The 22,353-nt window shown below is 47.6% G+C and overlaps 1 protein-coding gene across 2 annotated transcripts in view; it reads right to left on the bottom strand.

The window, feature by feature from the left end:
• ULK2 (unc-51 like autophagy activating kinase 2) overlaps positions 1–22,353 on the bottom strand; it is a 130,510-nt gene that overhangs the window by 86,350 nt on the left and 21,807 nt on the right. For both annotated transcript variants that reach the window (XM_081346675.1, XM_081346676.1), the window contains one exon: positions 1,403–1,435. In XM_081346675.1, the coding sequence (XP_081202801.1) occupies positions 1,403–1,435 (33 nt within the window). The remainder of the gene's footprint in view (positions 1–1,402; positions 1,436–22,353) is intronic.

The following is a 22,353-nucleotide window of genomic DNA, read 5'->3' on the forward strand; positions in this document are numbered from 1 at the left end:
CATGCGGCTCCGGAGCTGCGGGTTGCAGACCTGTGGCCTAGGACTGGGGCGGCAGTGCATGTGTGCCCACAGAGAGGTCTCTGCGTGCCACCTGTGGCACGCGTGCCATAGGTTCACCACCACGGGTATAGGGTTTCCTGACTGAGCAGGGGGTTGGACTAGATGACCTCCAAGGTCCCTTTCCAACTCCAAGGTCCCTTTCCAACTCTGCTATTCTATTCTACTAACAGTAGACCACAGGTCTGCAAACCAAAATGGGACTAACAAAGTTCAACCAATCAATTCAAATATGCAGGGTAGGCGCATATCTCGCCTTGGCTCCACTCTTCAGTCAAACCCTGTTCTGCACATGCGCGCATGTACGCGCATGCGCACACAGTTTTTTGCAGCTCCCAGTTTTTCCTTTTGTGAGGGAACCGGTTCCGAGTGGCTCTTTCACTGTTTCAGGTTGCCGACCCCTGGTCTAAGTAAACAATTGTAAGGTAAAGGTAAAGGTTCCCCTGCACATGCGTGCTAGCCGTTTCCGACTCTAGGGGCCGGTGTTCATCTCCGTTTCAAAGCCGAAGAGCCAGCGCTTGTCCGAGGACGTCTCCGTGGTCATGTGGCCGGCATGACTAGACGCCAAAGGCGCACGGAACGCTGTTACCTTCCCACCGGAGCGGTCCCTATTTTTCTACTTGCATTTTTACGTGCTTTCGAACTGCTAGGGTGGCAGAAGCTGGGACGAGTAACAGGCGCTCACTCTTGTTACGCGGCACTCGGGATTCGACCCGCCAAACTGCCGACCTTCTGATCGACAAGCTCAGCGTCCTAACCCACTGAGCCACCGCGTCCCTTTGTAACGACACCCTAATCAAGGAACCAGCAACAACACTCCCGCCAACACTGACAGGACAAGCTGCTTGTATTTAAACAGGCAGCAAACCCACCCACCCCTACTCCCTTCTAGCACTGATGACGTTCCCTAGCTGGGTAACGAAACGTCTGCAAGAAAACAACCAAGTTCAGAGAGCACCAAGGAACCCACAGCTCAACCCTGAATATTCTCTTTTATTGGTAACACATTTCCTTGGCTGTCCTGCGTTTTGCAAGGCAACGTAGGGGTGAATAAAAATGAGGACTTTTAACAACTACTTCCATAAGTAGATAGACCATCAAATGTTAACCCGTGTATATTATAGCATAAATCACATTAACGCTGTGCATTGGAATCCAAAACCTGTGGATCAAAAATATTTACATATCTAATTTTAGAACAGTTCAGGGGAAAAAAACCATAGTTGGTTTGGGGCAGGTTGGGGTTGGGGGGGGGGGATAACTTCAGGATAGGAAGAGGAAAAATAACTCAAAGTCAGCCACACACACACACAAAAAAAAACCACCAAATCGTAAATATACACACCTCCATTACGAGAAAGACAGAGTTGGGCATTTCCTGAAAGAAAGAAAGAAAAAAAGAAATAAACATCTCGTTCAACAAGAATAACGGAAGCTTTCTTACAATAAATACTATAATTCCTTTTCACCCACCTGCCACTGATCTATATGGGGAGATATTTATGGCACGACCACAAAAAGACAGAAATTTATTTCTGGGCTACTTGGGCTACTTATTTAATTCTTTTTTAACGTTTGTACATTGCATTTTATTGTATTTATTGCCCTGTACACCGCCCTGAGTCCTTCGGGAGAAGGGCGGTATAGAAATTAAATTATTATTATTATTATTATTATTATTATTATTATTATTATTATTATTATTATTATTAATTATTATTATTATTATTATTATTATTATTATTATTCTGAGGTATCAAATTCAATTTTGAAATTGGCATGCTGCTCAGCTTTCAAACAACGCTTTAAAAAGAGACGAGCGCAGGCAGACGCGGAGGCGAAGTTTGCATGACAAACCATCCAGGAAACCATCATAACTGCACACAATATTACATCTGGCAGGACTGTGCTGATCAGTCAATCAATCAATCAGAATAGGAGCTGGAAGGGACCTTGGAGGTCTTCTAGTCCAGCCCCCTGCTCAAGGAGACCCTAGTGACCGTTTCAGACAGGTAGGTGGCTGTCAATCAAAGTCCATCAGAATAGAACTGGAGGGGACCTTGGAGGTCTTCTAGTCCAGCCCCCTGCTCAAGGAGACCCTAGCGACCGTTTCAAACTAGTGGCTTTGGAGTAAGCGATTTCATACCAATTTTTTTTTTTACAAGTCTGTAACCAAAGTGCATTTCCCCCCCCCCTGGGACTGTGCTACAATTGTAGTGGGCAGTTCCACAACTCCAAGAAAGGACATAGTTGCTTTAAGAAGTTGCAGACAACACCCCCCTACACACACACATACACACACACCCATGATTGGAAGCACATTTTTTTTTGGGCTTTGAATCCAAAGTTTTGTATAGGAGATGATTTAGTTCAGCTCATCCGTTGCGGCGAATTCACAGTCAGTGACCAGTTGGGGGGGGGTTCCCAATGATTGCCGGTGCAAAGTGGAAGATTAAGCAGAACTGTTACACCTATCACAGGAGGCCTCCCCACAAGTTTCAAAGCGTTCAACTTAGAATCACAGAATCATCGGGCTAGAAGGGACCTCGGAGGTCTTCTAGTCTGACCCCCCCCCCCCAGCCAAAGGCAGGAGTCCTTACGTCATCCTGGGCGAATGGCCATCCGATCTTGCCTTGAAAAACCTCCCAACGATGGAGCGCTCACAACTCTGGAAGGCGAGCTATTCCAACGATTGAGCATCCTCACGGCCAGGAAATTCCTTCTTAATTTCCAGATTCAACCTCCCTTTGAGAAGCTCCCACCCACTGCTGGTCCTGCCCACAGGTGCTTTAGAGCAGGGCTTTTCAACCTTTTCACCCGTAGTGCCACTTTTAGGATATGGCAACATCCGAGTACCACCAGTCGCCTAGCAAGGGGTCAAAAACTTAATGACCAAAAAAAAAAAAGAAGGAAAAAAGTGATGAAGCACAGGTAGTCTTCGACTTACAACAGTTCGCTTAGTGACTGTTCGAAGTTACAATGGCACTGAAAAAAGTGCCCCCCAAGCCACAGCCGAGCAAGACACCCGCCTGCCCACCCAGCGGCGCTCTTCCTCCTGTCCGAGGTTTTCATTGTTGGGAGCATTTCTGTTGAGGATTGGCAACGGGGGTGGGGTTGTTTGGTTTTTATTTCCCCCCCCCTCTCTGCTGTGTGGTTGCAGCAGGTTTTGGTCCCTTCACATGACCCTGGGACACTGTGACCGTCATAAACGTGAATCGGTTGCCAAGCATCTGGATGTAAATCACAAGACCCTGGAGATGCTGCAAAATTCCAGCTGATCGGCACTTCTTAAGGGCTCAGAAGCGGCAGGATTTAGTGCCGAGCTCCAGCTGGATCCTGGCGCTGATCCTGGCGCTTCCGCTGAGCCCTGACAGCCCTGCAGCTCCAGCCGTCTCTCGCTCAGGCTTGTGCGGTGCTGCCACCGGTTCAGCTCATTCCCCTCCCCCGCTACCACTTCTCTAGGATGGTCACGTACCACCTGCCAGGCGCCAATGTACCCCAGGTGGTACCCGTACCACTGGTTGAAAAGCCCTGGTTTAGAGAAAAACTGACAGAAGTGAAGGGGGGGGGGGCGGGATCTGAATACATTCTGAATTGCACTTTTTTCAGCGCCGTGTAACTTTGAAAGGTCACTAAACGAACCGCTGTTAAGTCGAGGGCTACCTGTATTCTCCGTTACATGCATCTCCGTGTCCGGTAGCTGTGTGGAAGAGACTCAACAGAGAGGGCGGCAGGCCTTCCCACGAATGGGTGGATATGAGCTCTGGTTAACCGCTTTTCGCCATAGCAACCAGAATTGCTTTTGAGATCCTAAAAACGTCTCTTTGTATTTAGAGATATCATTCCATATGCAGAGAAATGGGTAATTTACAGCAGAGGTCACCAATCTTTGTCGGTTGGCGGACCGGAGGAAAAGGGAGGGGGAAGCATTTTACACGCGTGCCTGCACGCGTGTGTGCAGAGGCCGCGAGCACGCGTGCCACGCAAACAGGGCAGGGCTAGCCCGTGTGATACTCACTACCCCCTGCCCCGTTCTTGCATGGCACAGTGCCTTGTTTGTGCGTCCTGTGGTGCGGCGACAGCCGTTTTTGCGCCTTGCAGCGCGGTGGCGCCCCGTTTTTGTGCCCTGTGGTGCGGCGGCACCCATTTTTGCGCCCTACGGCGTGGAGGTGGCCCGTTTCCACACCCCATGGTGTTGCGGCATCCATTTTTGCGCCTCGCAGTGCGGTGGCGTCCCGTTTTCGCACCTTGAGGCGCAGCGGCAGCCTGTTTTTGCACCCCGCGGCTGTGGCGCTAGTACAAGTGAGGGGGTGCGTGCACACACGCACTAGCCAGCCTGTCCCGTGGCCAGGTGGCCACGGCCCACTACCGGGCCACAGCCCTCAGGTAGGGGAACCCTGATTTACAGATTGAAAAACAACTCGCAGTTCTTTTGCGGGGATACATAATAAATAAATAAATAAATAAACAAACAACAACATGGTTGGAAGGAACCTTGGAGGTCATCTAGTCCAACCCCAGGAAACCCTCTATCATTTCACACAAATGGTTGTCCAATCTCTTCTTAAAAAATTCCAGTGTTGGAGCATTCACAGCTTTTGGAGGCAGGTTGTTAATAATAATAATAATGTTGGAAGGGACTTTGGAGGTCATTTAGTCCAACCCCCTGCTCAGTCAGGAAACCTTCTACCATTTCAGACAAATGGCTGTCCAGTCTCTTCTTAAAAACTTCCAGTCTTGGAGCATTCACCGCTTCTGGATGCAAATTCTTGACTTATAACTGACTGCTTAGTGACAGTCTGAAGTTATGATGGACCTACCTTGGCACTACTTACGAGTCACATTCAAAATTCTGAGGGTCGCGCCCCCCCCCCAACTGGTCACAAGTTGGGGCGTTCAGCAGCATGGCCACATTTACAATTATTTGCAACATCCTGTGGTCTCATGATCGTGTTTTATAACAATTTTCCTTTCAGGTTTTTGGCCAAATTGCGCCCGCAGCAAACCACTGCTTTGCTTAACAACTGCGCCAGCTGCTTTGCGACTGCCGGGTTCACTTAATGACTGCCACCAAAAAGGCTGTAAAAATCACATCTGACTTCACGACTGTCCGCACTGACGGCTGGGATGGGCCAGGCTCCATTATGACTACTTGCAAACATTTTTTTCTTCTTCTTCTCTTGTTTAAAGGATGAGAGTCTGAACTCTGTTCGAAGAACCCTAACCGTAAGGAAGTCAGTTGAGCAAAACATTAAAAAGTGCATTTTCAGAGAACAGATCTGGCATTTCAAGCCACCTGGAGATTCAATCAAGAGAAAACCCAGCCCTGTTTCAGATATTTTTTGCAAAGGATTCCCCCTCCCAAAAGAAAAAGAAAACAAAAGAAGTTTACTTAATGCAGAGGAATTTTCTTCTAAAGCTAATTTTCAATTCATGATCCCGGAAGTCAGCTCTGGAAGCAAAACCTAGCCAACTTGATTGAACAAATCAACTGAGGGCTTCCTTTGTCTTCCCTATTCTCCATGTGGCCACCTCTGGCTTAAGGAAATCTAGTCCTCAGGGATCTACCTGCAATCCAATGGATTACAACAGCAGCCTTGCTTCCCACCCAGAGGAACAGAGCGGACTGCCCGGGCTATGATTAGAACCCCATCAGCGCTACAAACGGTAGACAATATAGACACACAGCATGAAAAATAATACAGGTAAGTCCTTCACCTGTGACCACAACTGAGTCCATAATCTCCGGTTCCTAGGCGTGGTTTTAGCCCATTTTACCACCTTTCTTGCCCTGGCGGCCCAGTGGTTAGAATGCAGTACTGCAGGCTCCTTCTGCTGACTGCCCACAGCCAGCAGTTCGATCCTAACCGGCTCAAGGCTGACTCAGCCATCCGTCCTTCCAAGGTGGGTAAAATGAGGACCCAGATTGCTGGGGGGGGGATAGGCCGACTCTGTAAACTGCTCAGAGAGGGCTGTAAAAAGCACTATGAAGCGGTATATGTCTTAAGTGCTATTGCTATCGCTTCCTTCCTTCCCTTCTTTCTCTCCCTCCCTTTTCTCCTTCCTTCCTTCCTTCCTTCCTTCCTTCCTTCCTTCCTTCCTTCCTTCCTTCCCTTCCTTCTCATGGTACCGCAATGGTTAGAATGCAGCATTGCAGGCTGACTCTGCCCACTGCCAGCAGTTCGATCCTGACCGGCTCGAAGTTGACTCAGCCTTCTGTCCTTCCGAGGTCGGTAAAAAGAAAACCCAGATTGTTGGGGGCAAATAGGCCGACTCTGTAAAAGGCTTAGAGAGGGGCTGTAAAACACTATGAAGCGGTATGTAAGTCTAAGCGCTATAGCTGCAGTTGTTAAAGTGAATCACTGCCGCTGTTAAGCTGGTAATACGGTCGTACGGTGAAATCTGGATTCCCCTGTGAAGTTTGTTTGTCGGAAGGTCACAAAAGCCTCCAAACGTTGATCCTGTGACCACGAAGATAACTGTGACAGTCGTGAGATAAACGGTTCTAAAGTCACTTTTTTCTCCCTCCTTGTAACTTGGCTTTTGGCTAGTCCAGGGGTAGGCAACCTCGGCTCTTTTATGACTCATGGACTTCGACTCCCAGAATTCCTGAGCCGGCGTGGCTGGCTCAGGAATTCTTGGAGTTGAAGTCCATGAGTCATAAAAGAGCCGAGGTTGCCTACCCCTGGTCTAGGTTCTCCTGCTGGACTAGAAGACCTCCAAGGTCCCTCCCAGCTCTATTCTATTCTACTTCAAATGGTCACTAAATGAGTGACTGTAAGTCCAGGACTACCTGTATTAACTTTGGAGTAGGGATTCAAAACCCACTGGGGCCTTGAGAGGTCAGGTGGCTGTTATGAACGATCACCTGCCTCCCGGTTACACATTGATCAAGAGCAAACTGCCCTGGGAAAGCTGCTAGGACAGCCTTCGGCTCTCTGACCGGCAACCGGGGCTCCTTCCGGAATGACACAACTCTTAACCTGACTGGAACCCCACCTGGGGGTGGTTTGGCTGGAAAAACACAGCCTTTGGTCACTGAGTTACAGATCAGGAGCTCGCTTTGCAAACACAGCTGTCTGGCTTGGGTGTCCTCCTATATCCGATTCTGAATTTCATCACCCTCATTTTAGCCACTGTCTTATCCGCTGCAGGATGAAGGCTTCTTCTGCCTGCTGGCCCTCAGCTTTTTCTTTTGCCAATTGGGCCCTCGACAGAATACAAAAGAACAGAATAACAGAGTTGCAAGGGACCTGGGAGGTCTTCTAGTCCAACCCCCTGCTCAGGCAGGAATGGGTTGTACAGTCTCTTCTTAACTTTTTGGAGGCAGGTTAATAATAATAATGATGATGATGATGATGATGATGATGATGATAAAGCTGGAAGGGACCTTGGAGGTCTTCTAGTCCAACCCCCTGCTCAGGCAGGAATGGGTTGTACAGTCTCTTCTTAACTTTTGGAGGCAGGTTAATAATAATAATAATAATAATAATAATAATAATAATAATAATAATAATAATAATAATAATAATAATAATAATAGTAATAATAATAATAATAATAATAATAATAATAATAACAACAACAACAACAACAACAACAACAACAACAACAACAACAACAAAGCTGGAAGAGACTTTGGAGGTCATCTAGTCGAGAGGTCCCCAACCTTTTGGGCACTAGGGACCAGTTACGTGGAGAGAGGTTTTTCCGCGGACCGGGGGAGGGAGGGAAATGGTTTTGTGTGCTGCCTGCATCTCATGGATGGGGCTTTGCTTGTTTGTGCAGACTGGTTGCCTATCATTTGTCTGTCTGTCTGTCTGTCTGTCTGTCTGTCTATTATCTATCTATCTATCTATCTATCTATCTATCTATCTATCGATCTATCATCTATCGATCTATCATCGATCTCTTTCTGTCTGTCTAATTCACCTAACAACCGTGTTACTAATTTAGCAACTGCAGTGATTCACTTAACAACTGTGGCAAGCCAGGTCGTCAAACGGGGCAAAAACTCACTGGACTGTCTCGATTAGCAAGAGGAATGTAGGAGCTCAGTTGTGGTCGTATGTCGAGGATTAACCAGTAGTCCAAAGAATCTCTAGAGGACACCCTATGACCTCTTCCACTTCTGGGTAAACACGTAGCTAAATGACAGAGCTGCCTGCCGGTTGGACCGTAGCTTTCTCCCAAAATAAAGCCATTCTCCCCCAAGGAGAAACAGAAAGAAAGGGCCCAATAACCACGCATAATCTAAATTATAAGGTCTAAAAGAAGAGAAAACAGATTACGTAAGTGCTCTGAATAATACCAGCCACGGCAGAGCTCATAAGAGAGAACAGAAGCCCCGGAACTTTATTTCTAATGAGGCCTCTGGCTTTACTCTCCTTTATTAAAAAAAAAAAACAGACAAGACTCAGCAGAGAAAAAGAAGAGTGCAGGCTGCAGCTGAGGCCAGCAAAATGCAAAGGCAGCTGACAAAAGAACAATATACCATGCACGGAGGGGGAGAAGAGACAAGATCAGTGGTTAATTCCAGTGTGTGTGTGTGTGTGTGTGTGTGTGTGTGTGTGTGTGTGTGTGTGTGTGGAGGCCCAACCATCAGCTGCTCAGGACACAGGAAGGGGCCAGTGAGAGCATTTAGCCCACTCAATTCCCTTTCCTCGATAGCAGGGGTCTTCGAACTTGGCCCTTTTATGACTCGTGGACTTCAACTCCCAGAATTCCTCAGCCAGGCCACACTGGCTGAGGAATTCTGGGAGTTGAAGTCCACGAGTCATAAAAGGGCCAGGTTCGAAGACCCCTGCTCTATAGCCTGGCCTAGGCTGTAGTAGTGACCGACAGTTTTTATTATGTATTCATTTGTATCCTGTCTGTGTTGTTTTTTAGAAACAAGTCATATCCAACACGCAATTCTCCTCCTATTTTCCCCACCACCACCACCACCCCTACGAGGTGGGTTAGGCTGAGAGTGGGGGACTGGCCGAAAGTCACCCAGCTGGCTTTCTCGCCTAAGGCGGGACTAGAACTCACCGTCTCCTGGTGATTGGCCCAAAGTCACCCGGCCGACTTTCATGGCGCAGGCGGCACTAGAACTCACAGCCTCCTGGTTTCTAGCCCCCTGCCTTAACCACTAGACCCAAGCTGGCTTTCTCTGCCTCCTGAATTGCTTGAAAAGTCCAAAGAGTTGAAATCAAACTGAGAAAAAGAAAAAGAGGGAGAAGAGAAATGAATCCTAGTGGACAATCCCTTAAATAGGAGCCAGCAGTGTGCTGCAGCTGCCAAAAAAGCCAACACAGTGCTAGGCTGCGTTAACAGAGGGATAGAATCGAGATCACATGAAGTGTTAATACCACTTGACAAGGCCTTGGTAAGGCCACACTTGGAATACGGCACCCAGTTTTGGTCACCACGATGTCAAAAAGATGTCGAGACTCTAGAAAGAGGGCAGAGAAGAGCAACAAAGATGATCAGGGGACTAGAGGGTAAAACATACAAGGAACGGTTGCTGGAATTGGGTCTGTCTAGTTTAATGAAGAGAAGGACGAGGGGGGACATGACAGCAGCCTTCCAGTATCTCAGGGGCTGCCCCAAAGAAGAGGGAGTCAAGCTCTTCTCCAAAGCGCCTGAAGGCAGGACAAGAAGCAACGGATGGAAACTCATCAAGGAGAGAAGCAACCTGGAACTAAGGAGAAATTAATTTCCTGACAGCGAGAACAATTAACCAGTGGAACAACCTGCCTCCAGGAGCTGTGAATGCTCCAACACTGGAAGTTTTTTTTAGAAGAAACTAGACAGCCATTTGTCTGAAATGGTAGAGGGTTTCCTGCCTGAGCAGGGGGTTGGACTAGATGACCTCCAAGGTCCCTTCCAACATTATTATTATTATAAAACTTTTATTCATAAAACATGAACCTCAGTCAACTGAACACTCAAACTGACTGGCACTAATGGTTGACACGGGTTGCTGCCAGCGTCCTAGGTCTCAACCAGGTATCTCCTTAAAATGTAAGATGATCCGAGTAGCGCAGTTTTTTTGTATGTATTTAAGGTTAGGACGCTGAGTTGGCAGTTTGGCAGGTCGAATCCCGAGTGCCGCGTAACAGAGTGAGCGCCTGTTACTTGTCCCAGCTTCTGCCAACCTAGCAGTTCGAAAGCACGTAAAAATGCAAGTAGAAAAATAGGGACCACTCCGGTGGGAAGGTAACAGCGTTCCGTGCGCCTTTGGCGTCCAGTCATGCCGGCCACATGACCACGGAGACGTCCTCGGACAAGCGCTGGCTCTTCGGCTTTGAAACAGAGATGAGCACCGGCCCCTAGAATCGGAAACGGCTAGCACGCATGTGCAGGGGAACCTTTACCTTTATGTATGTATGTATTTATTATTATTATTATTATTATTATTATTATTATTATTATTATTATTATTATTATTATTATTATTATTATTATTAAAAATCCAAGCCTTAGACAGGCCTAAAGTTCAAAGCTAAAGAGGCCTACCAGGGAACTGTAGATCTCCACATCAAAAAATTGTACAGCAACACCAGTCCTCCCACACAGATGTCCTCATGATGCCAGGCAGGCTACATTTATTGTTACTATGGGGGCAGCAGTGCAAACTTTGAAAGGGAGCCAATGGAATTAAAATAAAAATAAAAAATAACCCCACACACTCTGGAGGAGGAGGAGGAGGATGCCTATAACCTGACCGGTAACGCAGTGGAGACTGTAACACGAAAGAGCCCCAGTTAGTCCAGGAAAGCGAAATAAAGCAGCCACACAGCAAGAATGAAGCTTGCAGGTAATCCTCGGCTTATAAGCACAATTGGGAGGAAAATTTCCACTGCTAAGCAAGGCAGAGGTTAAGTGAGCCGGGCCCGGTTTCACCAGCTTCTTCGCCACGGTTCTTAAGTGAATCGCTGCCGCTGTAAATTGAATCAACCGGTTTCGCAAGCGAATCTAGGTTTTCCCCCATTGATTTTCCTCCTTGGAAGCTGGCTGGGAAAGGTTGCAAACGGCGATTGCCTGATTCCGGGATGCTGCAATCAGATCACATCAGAATAGACCTGGAAGGGACCCCGGAGGTCTTCTAGTCCAACCCCCTGCTCAAGTAGGAGACCCTATACCCGTGGTGGCGAACCTATGGCATGCGTGCCACAGATGGCACGAAGAGCCCTCTTTGTGGGCACGCACGCCATCGCCCCAGTCCTAGGCCTTCAGCTGGGTTTTATAAAACTTTTTTGCTTTAGGCCTCCGCTGCCGTGTGCAAAAAAAGAGAGAAAAGGTTCAATCAATCAATTTCAACTTCTCGCGGTAAAAAAAAAGATCTCGCAAAGTTGGCATTGATTAAACTTTTTAGTCCCACCCAGACTGCCATTACCACCGTGGCCACACCCAGTCAATGGGCCACACCCACCCAGCACGCAACGATACATAAGTGGGTTTTGGGTTGCAGTTTGGGCACTCGGGTCTCTAAACGGTTCGCCATCACTGCCCTATACCCGTGGTGGCGAACCTATGGCACGCGTGCCACAGGTGGCACCCAGAGCCCTCTCTGTGGGCACGAGTGCCGTCACCCCAGTCCTAGGCCTTCAGCTGGGTTTTATAAAACCTTTTCGATTTAGGCCTCCGCCGCCGTGTGCAAAAAACAAAAAACGGTTCAATCAATTTCAACTTCTCACGGAAAAAAAAAAAAATATCTCGCAAAGTTGGAATTGATTGATTGAACTTTTTAGTCCCACCCAGTCTGCCGTTACCACCGCAGCAATGGCCACTCAATGGGCTACGCCCACCCAATGGGCCACACCCACCCAATGGGCCACGCCCACCCAACGCCCGACGCTACATAAGTGGGTTTTGGGTTGCAGTTTGGGCACTCGGTCTCTAAAAGGTTCGCCATTACTACCCTATACCGTGTATCAGACAGATGGGATGTCCAATCTTTTCTTAAAACCCTCCAGTGTTGGAGCATTCGCAGCTTCTGGAGGCAAGGAGTTCCACTGGTTAATTGTTCTCACTGTCAGGAAATTTCTCCTTCGTTCTAGATTGCTTCTCTCCTTGATTAGTTTCCATCCGTTGCTTCTTCTCCTGCGTTCCGGCGCTTTGGAGAAGAGCTTGACTCCCTCTTCTTTGGGGCAGCCCCTGAGATACTGGAATGCTGCTATCACGTCCCCCCTAGTTCCTTCTTTTCTCTAGACTGGCCATACCCAATTCCTGCAACCGTTCCTTGTATGTTTTAGTCTCCAGGCCTTCAATCATCCTAGTTGCTCTTATTTGCACTTTATCCAAAGTCTCAACATCTGTTTGGTAATGTGGTGAGCAAAACTGGATGTCCAAGGGCTGGCTTTTGATTTACTTCGGCTGAAAGCCCGGGGTTCCTTTCATGTTAGCGACTTTACAGTTTTCAAAAAGAGGAACTTGTCTTATTACTGATCCAATCTGCACCGAGAGTTTGTTTCAGAGGCGTTTCTCCCCCCCCCCCCGTCGCCCCCCCCAGCAGCAGAACGGAGTAAAAAAAAACCGCAGCGAATATTTATGTAACACGGTTCTTAAAATATTTTCGAATCCAAAGCCTTGAGAACCGGGAACATTAAAAAACATGTTGTTCTTTAAGCAGTGGCATCTCTCACACTTTGCTTTGCCAAGGGTTTTTTTTTTTAAAAAAAAAAAAATAAAAATAAAAAAAAATAAAAAAAGAACTACTGGGTGTATTTTTTGGCCCAAGCTAAGTGCTACCCACAGATGGATTCACAACAACCAAAAACTGCCTCAGTTGTGGATGCTTCAATAAATATGCAGAGATGAACTCACAGAACTAGAACTCACAGTCTCCTAATGATTGGCCCAAAGTCATCCAGCCAGCTTTTACACTTAATGCAGAACTACAACTCACAGTCTCCTAATGATTGGCCCAAAGTCATCCAGCCAACTTTTATACTTAATGTAGAACTAGAACTCACAGTCTCCTAATGATTGGCCCAAAGTCATCCAGCCAACTTTTACACTTAATGCAGAAGTAGAACTCAGTCTCCTAATGATTGGCCCAAAGTCATCCAGCCAACTTTTATACTTAATGTAGAACTAGAACTCACAGTCTCCTAATGATTGGCCCAAAGTCATCCAGCCAACTTTTACACTTAATGCAGAAGTAGAACTCAGTCTCCTAATGATTGGCCCAAAGTCATCTAGCCAACATTTATGCTTAATGCAGAACTAGAACTCACAATCTCCTAGTGACTGGCCCAGAGTCATCCAGCCAACTTTTACGCTTAATGAAGAACTAGAACTCACAGTCTCCTAGTGATTGTCCCAAAGTCACCCAGTCAGCTTTTACACCTAAGGCAAACTAGAACTCACCGTCTCCTGGTAATTGGCCCAAAATCAACTAGCTAGCTTTTACATCTAAGTCAGGACTAGAACTCTCCATCTCCTGGTTTCTAGCCTGGTGCTGTAATCACTAGACCAGGGGTAGGCAACCTCGGCTCTTTTATGACTCATGGACTTCAACTCCCAGAATTCCTGAGTCAGCTATGCACTAGAGCAGGGGTCGGCAACCTCTCGGCTCTTTTATGACTCGTGGACTTCAACTCCCAGAATTCCTGAGCCAGCATAGCTGGCTCAGGAATTCTGGGAGTTGAAGTCCACGAGTCATAAAAGAGCCGAGGTTGCCGACCCCTGCACTAGAGTCTAGACCAAACTTCCTATGCTACTCTTGCACAGGTATGGCACTAACTGGTTCACCAATTCGAAATCACAGAGGGCAATTTTTCCTGCTTCCTGTTATTGTGGGACAAACAGACCCACGGCTGCTAGCAAAACCAGAATCTATAATAACATCACCGTCCTATTTTGAACGTTTCAGGTTATCCAGAAGTGCTGTGTGCTTTTTATTTATTTTTGCTGACGTTCCTTCCTTTATTAAAGCATAACTGCAGCTCAATTACTGCTTTCCCAGGATAAAAGCCAAAAAAAAAAAGGGGGAGAGGAGGGGGGAAGAGAATGCTTACTGTTCCAAATCAAAGCCTTGCAAGATGTCCTTTTTTCCCCCCAAAATGAGTTCACTTTCACAATTCATTTGGTCCATCTGAGGACAAAATAACCCACCATTGGTCAAGTTGTCCAATGAGGGTTGTGTTAATTATTCTGGCAAAGACAATGGAACGCTTTGGGCGCAGTTGTAAAGCCCTGTTGTTGCGGTACGGTGTGTAAGTCTAAGGCAGGGATCCCCCCACAACCTGTGGGTCATGGCCCACTACCGGGCCGTGGCCCGCTGGCCACAAAACAGGTGTGCACGCACTCACCCCCACACGTGCTAGCGCTGCTGCCGCTGCCCACAGTACGCCGCACGGGGGACACGGGGTGCCGCGCGGCAAAAACAGGGCGGTGTTCGCAAGTGTCACGCGGGCACCAGCCATGCCGTTTGCGCTGCCCGTGCTCGCGGCCCCGTTTGCGTGCGCATGTAAAAGGCTTTCCCCTCCAGTCCGCCAACTGAGAAGGGCTGGCGACCTCTGGTCTAAAGGGCTATTGCTATCAACTGAGCTGAATAGAAATGGCGGTCAGCAAGAATGAAGCAGCCAATGGCTGAAATTCTGGCTCTGTGCACATAGCTCCGGGGTAGGCAACCTTGCCTCTTTTATGACTGGTGGACTTCAACTCCCAGAATTCCAGAGCCAGCACGGCTCAGTATGGAAACTTCTCCCTTTCCCCTCAGCATGGCTGGCTCAGGAATTCTGGGAGTTGAAGTCCACGAGTCATAAAGTGGCCTAGGCCTAGACCAGGAGTACGCAACCTTGGCTCTTTTATGACTCGTGGACTTCAACTCCCAGAATTCCTGAGCCAGCACGGCTCAGTATGGAAACTTCTCCCTTTCCCCTCAGCATGGCTGGCTCAGGAATTCTGGGAGTTGAAGTCCACGAGTCATAAAGTGGCCTAGGCTTAGACCAGGGGTAGGCAACCTTGGCTCTTTTATGACTGGTGGACTTCAACTCCCAGAATTCCTGAGCCGGCATGGCTCAGCATGGAAACCTCTCCCTTTCCCCTCAGCATGGCTGGCTCAGGAATTCTGGGAGTTGAAGTCCACGAGTCATAAAGTGGCCTAGGCTTAGACCAGGGGTAGGCAACCTTGGCTCTTTTATGACTTGTGGACTTCAACTCCCAGAATTCCTGAGCCGGCATGGCTCAGCATGGAAACCTCTCCCTTTCCCCTCAGTGGGCTGGCTCAGGAATTCTGGGAGTTGAAGTCCACCAGTCATAAAGTGGTCTAGGCCTAGACCAGGGGTAGGCAACCTTGGCTCTTTTATGACTCGTGGACTTCAACTCCCAGAATTCCTGAGCCGGCATGGCTCAGTATGGAAACCTCTCCCTGTCCCCTCAGCATGGCTGGCTCAGGAATTCTGGGAGTTGAAGTCCACCAGTCATAAAAGAGCCAAGGTTGCCTACCCCTGGTCTAGTTTAATGAAGATGGGACTGAAGAGGTCTTTGGCGGTGTGTGTGTATGTGGGGGAGGTGTTACTTGCCCACAAAGGATATAAGTAGGAGTCCTGGGACATGCCCTACCTTTTAGAAATGTGTTCAGAGGGATTTGCCGTCCTAGTGTGTGACCTGGAACCTGGTTGTGTAGCCAGTTCATCCGCCGACGTTGGCTAAGCAGCAGAGACTAACACAGATGGGGCAGCCCCAGTGTCTCTTGTACAGCTAGTCGTCAGCTTACGAGCGTAATCGACGTTTATGTTGCTAAGCGAGACATTTGCTTTGTCCCATTTTACGACCTTCCTTGCCGCAGGGGTGGAGTGAGCCGTTGCAGTTGTTCCGTTAGTAACGCGGTTGTTAAGTGAATCTGGCCTCCCCATTGGCTTTGCTTGTCAGAAGGTGGCAGAGAGTTTCTAAATCTGAATTTTGATCGCGTGACCCTGGGTGTGGTCGCAAGCCACTTATTTCAGGGCTGTTGTAACTTTGAACGGTCACCAAAGGAAACGGATGTAATCTGAGGACCACTTGTGTTTGGAAAGCTACGTAGGTACCCGAAATCACCCCATTTAAGACAAACGAAGGTAATCCTCAACTTACAACCGTTTGGGGACCAATCGAAGTTGGAACGGCCCTGGAAAAAAGGGACATGCACCTAGTCCTCACACTTACGACTACTGCAGCACCCCTATGATCACCATGATCAAAATGTGGCTGCTTGGCAACCAGCGTGTAATGACAGCGTTTGCAGCATCCCAGGGTCACGTGATCGCCATTTGCGACCTTCCCAGATGGCTTCCGACAACAAAAGTCAACGGGGGGAAGCTAGATTCCCTTAACAGCTGTGTGATTCACTGAACAACTGCAGTGATTCACTTAACAACAGTGGCACACAAAAAAAAGTTAGGAAAATCATGCCTGTAACAACCGCTTTGCTTAGCGATGGAAATTCTGGTCTTAAATGGGCATCGAGGCGAAGACGACTCATAGTTCATAGAGGGCCTGAATATAACCAGGGGAAAAACCCCCTCTTACATTTAAACAATAGTTTTGAGGGAGGAGTACAAACACCTTGCGGTACCACTTGAGGGATTTAGTAAGGCCACATCCCAGAACACCTGCCTTGAATCGGACAGCAGTTTTAACGGAATTTCATCTTTTAAGGGGTGTCAGTGTGCTCACAGTAAAAAAAAAATGACAATAAAGGTAATCCTATCTTATCTTACTCTCCAGCCTTGCCTCCGATTGCAACTTGAAGGAAGCAGAGACACAGCTTACATGCAAAAATTTAACTACTCCTGGCCAACCACATGTGTTTGAATGACTGCTCTAAACCCGTGGTGGCGAACTTGTGGCACGCGTGCCACAGGTGGCACGCAGAGCCCTCGCTGTAGGCACATGCGCCGTCGCCCCAGTCCTTCAGCTGGGTTTTTAATAAAACCTTTTCGCTTTAGGCCTCCGCCACCGTGTGCAAAAAAAAAAAAGGTTCAATCAATCAATTTCAACTTCTCCCGGGGAAAAAAAAGATCTCGCAAAGTTAGAATTGATCGATTGAACTTTTTAGTCCCACCCAGTCTGCCGTTACCTCAGCCACGCCCACCCAACGGGCCACGCCCACCCAACGGGCCACGCCCCCGGCACCCGACAATATATAAGTGGGTCTTGGGTTGCAGTCTCTAAAAGGTTCGCCGTTACTGCGTCTAAACATTCAGCGGCTGACAAACCTCTAAATCAGGGGTGTCTTAACCTTGGCAACTTTTTAACGCCTGTGGGCTTCAAGTCACACAAGTTTTACAAGTTGACAAGGCTGGACACCCCTGCTTTATAATAAAATGCCCTTCCTGAAAATCTGAATGCAGGGTTAACATTTATAGGCAGTCATTTACAGATTCAAAATTAATCAGTTAAGTAACAATGAAATTGTACTATTCAGAGAGAGAAGCAACCTAGGACTAAGAAGAGACTTCCTGACAGTGAGAACAATTAACCAGTGGAACAACCTGCCTCCAGAAGCTGTCAATGCTCCAACACTGGAAGTTTTTAAGAAGAGACTAGACAGCCATTTGTCTGAAATGGTATAGGGTTTCCTGCCTGAGCAGGGGGTTGGACTAGATGACCTCCCAGGTCCCTTCTCCTCCTCCTCCTCTTCCTCATTATTATAACTTTTATTCATAAAACATGAAGCTCAGTCAACTGAACACTCAAATTGACTGGCACTAATGGTTGACACGGGTTGCTACCAGCATCCTAGGTATCAACCAGGTACCTCCTTAAAATGTAAGATGTTCCGAGTAGCGCAGTTTTTTGTAGCTTTGCTGGAGTTATTGCAGGAACCTGCAATTTCTTGATGCGTTTTATAAAAATTTTGGACATCGTTCCCAGTGCCCTGATGACAATGGGTATCACTGTTACGCGTTTCATCCATAATCGCGCAGTTTCGATGACCACATTGCGGTATTTTGTATTATTATTATTATTATTATTATTATTATTATTATTATTATTATTATTATTATTATTATTGATGAATCCGATTCCAATACAAAGACTGATAGGAAATTAGCTTTTCAAGGGGATCGTCCTCCCGCCACCCCACTTTCTGAGATACTTATGGGGTATGCCTAATAAAGTCTTCTCTATTGCTCCTCTCAGGTTAAAGAATGAATTTCCTAAAATTATTACTCTATTTAAAATACTATACTATACAGCATGCTTGGGGTAAAAAAAAAACAACCAATAATACCAGGTAGTCCTTAACTTGCAACCGCTTGTTTAGCGACTTCTTGAAGTAACAACAGCACTTTAAAAAACATTGACGTGCAGCCATCTTTGCATGAATGACAGTCGTCGTAGCATCCCCACGGTCATGTGATCAAAATTTAGACCGGCATGTACCAAGATCACGTGGTTACCGTTTGTGACCTACCCAGCCAGCTTCCGACAAGCAAAGTCAATAGGGGAAGCCGGATTCGCTTAACGTCCACTTAACAGCGGCACTTCTTTGCCCTAACAACTGTGGCAAAAAGGGTGGTAAAATGGGGCACGACTCATTTAGCAACCGCCCTGCTTAGCAACAGAAACTCTGTTCTCCAATGTGGCCATAGGTTGAGGACTATCTGTACTTCGCATTGCTAAGATGGTTACAAAGCATCCAGCCAGGGCGGCTATAATTCTCTGGGTTAATTCTCAAAAGCAGCTGCCTTTTTTTTTTGCATCTTAGGACTTCAATTATCCCCCACCATCTTCCCTATCAGTACGAAATCCACTCTCGACGCAACTGCAACTCGACGCAACTGCAACTCAGCACTATAAAGAGTTGGAAAACCATGTTCACGAAAGCACCTTGGCAACTTCGAATGTTGACCGTGAGAACGATTATAATCAGCGGAGTGGTTGGCCTCCAGAAGCTGTGAATGCTCCAACACTGGAGGTTTTTAAAAAGAGATTGGACAGCCATTTTTATTTTTTTTAATCCCATTTATATCCCGCCCTTCTCCGAAGACTCCGGGCGGCTTACAATCTAAGAAGCACAAACCAATGTGCTTAGCAATAGCCTTCATTCTATGTATATGCCTGCTTATTAGGGATTTCAGCCCCCTCCCCAGCGGCATTTTTACAAAGTCAGCTTCTTGCCCCCAACAATCTGGGTCCTCATTTTACCTACCTCGGAAGGATGGAAGGCTGAGACAACCTTTGGTCTGAAATGGTGGTGTAGGGTCTCCTGCCTGAGCAGGGGGTTGGACTAGATGACCTCCAAGGTCCCTTCCAACTCTTGTTATTCTGTTCTACGTAGAGACAGTGGTCTCTCCTGGATGCTTCCCCCTTTTTTCTGGAGGGATGGGCCGGGGCTAAGATTTCTCCAACCTGGTGCCCTTGAGCTGTGTCTGGTTACAGCCGTATAAACCACCATCGTATAAACCACCATCGTAGCCTCTGCTGGCTGTAAATTCCAGGCGCTATCTACAGTGTTAAAGCATAAAGCCTTTTATAGGCTGGATCCAGGTTACCTGAGGAACTGTCTTGCCACAATGGCCTGCCTCCACCTGGGCTACAGGCCCCTTTGGTCAAGGGATTCTGTTGGGGAGGTCCAGGAGAAAAGCATTTCTCCCGTCGTTCCTGCCCTTTGGAACTTTGTGCCCCTCGATGAAAGCCGGCTGGGTGACTTTGGGCCAATCACCAGGACAGGGTGAGTTCTAGTCCCGCCTTAGGCATGAAAGCTGGCTGAGTGACGATGAACCAATCACCAGGAGACGGCGAGTTCTAGTCCCGCCTTAGGCATGAAAGCTGGCTGAGTGACAATGAACCAATCACCAGGAGACGGCGAGTTCTAGTCCCGCCTTAGGCATGAAAGCTGGCTGAGTGACGATGAACCAATCACCAGGAGACGGCGAGTTCTAGTCCCGCCTTAGGCATGAAAGCTGGCTGAGTGACGATGAACCAATCACCAGGAGACGGCGAGTTCTTGTCCCGCCTTAGGCATGAAAGCTGGCTGAGTGACGATGAACCAATCACCAGGAGATGGCGAGTTCTAGTCCCGCCTTAGGCATGAAAGCTGGCTGAGTGACGATGAACCAATCACCAGGAGACGGTGAGTTCTAGTCCCGCCTTAGGCATGAAAGCTGGCTGAGTGACGATGAACCAATCACCAGGAGACGGTGAGTTCTAGTCCCGCCTTAGGCATGAAAGCTGGCTGAGTGACGATGAACCAATCACCAGGAGACGGCGAGTTCTAGTCCCGCCTTAGGCATGAAAGCTGGCTGAGTGACGATGAACCAATCACCAGGAGACGGCGAGTTCTAGTCCCGCCTTAGGCATGAAAGCTGGCTGAGTGACAATGAATCAATCACCAGGAGATGGCGAGTTCTAGTCCCGCCTTAGGCATGAAAGCTGGCTGAGTGACGATGAACCAATCACCAGGAGACGGTGAGTTCTAGTCCCGCCTTAGGCATGAAAGCTGGCTGAGTGACGATGAACCAATCACCAGGAGATGGCGAGTTCTAGTCCCGCCTTAGGCATGAAAGCTGGCTGAGTGACGATGAACCAATCACCAGGAGACGGTGAGTTCTAGTCCCGCCTTAGGCATGAAAGCTGGCTGAGTGACAATGAACCAATCACCAGGAGATGGCGAGTTCTAGTCCCGCCTTAGGCATGAAAGCTGGCTGAGTGACGATGAACCAATCACCAGGAGACGGTGAGTTCTAGTCCCGCCTTAGGCATGAAAGCTGGCTGAGTGACAATGAACCAATCACCAGGAGACGGCGAGTTCTAGTCTCGCCTTAGGCATGAAAGCTGGCTGAGTGACGATGAACCAATCACCAGGAGACGGCGAGTTCTAGTCCTGCTTTAGGCACGAAACTCTCTTTCTCAATGCCTCTTTCAGGAAGCTGAACCAAAGAACGGCAGGAGGCCTCGGAGGGACAAAAGAGCGACTCTTGCTGACACAGCACACAAACGTGGGCCAAACTCACACCACTGAAATCCAGCCATCGCAGCTCAGTTTCGATGACACAGTCACAGCCCATGGAAAGTTGGGGAGTTGGAAGAGGCCAGGGGAATTATTGGCCTCCGGTGCCTGTTCCCACACCCTCTTTGACGGAAAGAAGAAAAATACACAATCAGCCATTCTGACAAGCATCTGTGCTCCTGCAGAAGGCCTACCCAGCTGGAGATTACACATCTCGCCGAGAGTGGATTAATCCCAGCGAGGCGCTTGAGGCAATCTCAATTTTCTGTACAATTTCTTTCCCTGCTTAATATCCAACCCACACATTCTCCTGGGCAAGCTTCCTTGGAATCGGGACTACCGACTGTCAGCAGGGCAGCGTGCAAAACAAAGGGAAAAAAAAAACTCCGTTCCCCTTAAAAAGCCAACTAGAAACGTAAGGATGCCTTGTTTTATCATCTTTTCTATTCCCCTCTCCCATCCTTTCCGATTACTTTTATACCAAATCTTTCCACTGGAAGCGTTCACCTAGTAGTAGCATGCAGCCTTTTAAACACAAAAAATGACTGAAATTGGTTGAAGAAAGGGGTTAACAGGTTTTCAACGTGGTGCACTACCCAGAGTGTTATGGAGGCAGGTGGTCTTAGAAATGTGACAAACAAGGCCTCTGACAGCAGCGTTTCTCCACCCTAGCAACGCTTCAGATGCCTGGACTTCAACTCCCAGGATTCCCCAGCCAGCAAGGCTGGCTGGGGAATTCTGGGAGTTCCAAGTCCGCCCATCTTAAAGTTGCCAGGGTTCAGAAACGCTGCTCGACAAGTGTGACGTAACTAAGTTCACGCTGTGTAAACACAGCTAACTAGCAAAAAGGGAGGCCCAGCTTTGGCAGGAATCCTGTTTTAATCTTTTTAGCAGATTTCTGATACGACAGATGTTTCGTGCAGCAGCTCAATCTTTCCTGGTCGTTGGGGGGTTTTTTGGAGTAACTTGCTTACAGATATTATCTCATGAAATGGCGTAAATCTCTGTGCTACTTTGTAATTCAACACATTTCTCCACTCCATTCCATTATAGCACCTACGTAGCAGGTTATTTGTCTGTCTACCTATCTATATCTATTTATCTCTTATCTATCTGTATCTAACTTGTCTCCCATATCTGTCTATTCATCCATCATCTATATCATTTCTCTCATGTTTATCTGTGTATCATCTATATCTGTTTATCCATCTATCTGTCTGTGTATCTATCATCTATCCATCATCTATTTAATCTGTTTATCCATCTATCCGTCTGTGTATCTATCATCTATCTGTCTATTATCTATCTATATATTTCTCTCTATATGTTTGTGTTTATCCATCTATCCGTCTGTGTATCTATCA

The sequence above is a fragment of the Vipera berus genome (assembly GCF_964194415.1).
Source record: "Vipera berus genome assembly, chromosome: 1".
NCBI classification, from domain to species: domain Eukaryota; kingdom Metazoa; phylum Chordata; class Lepidosauria; order Squamata; family Viperidae; genus Vipera; species Vipera berus.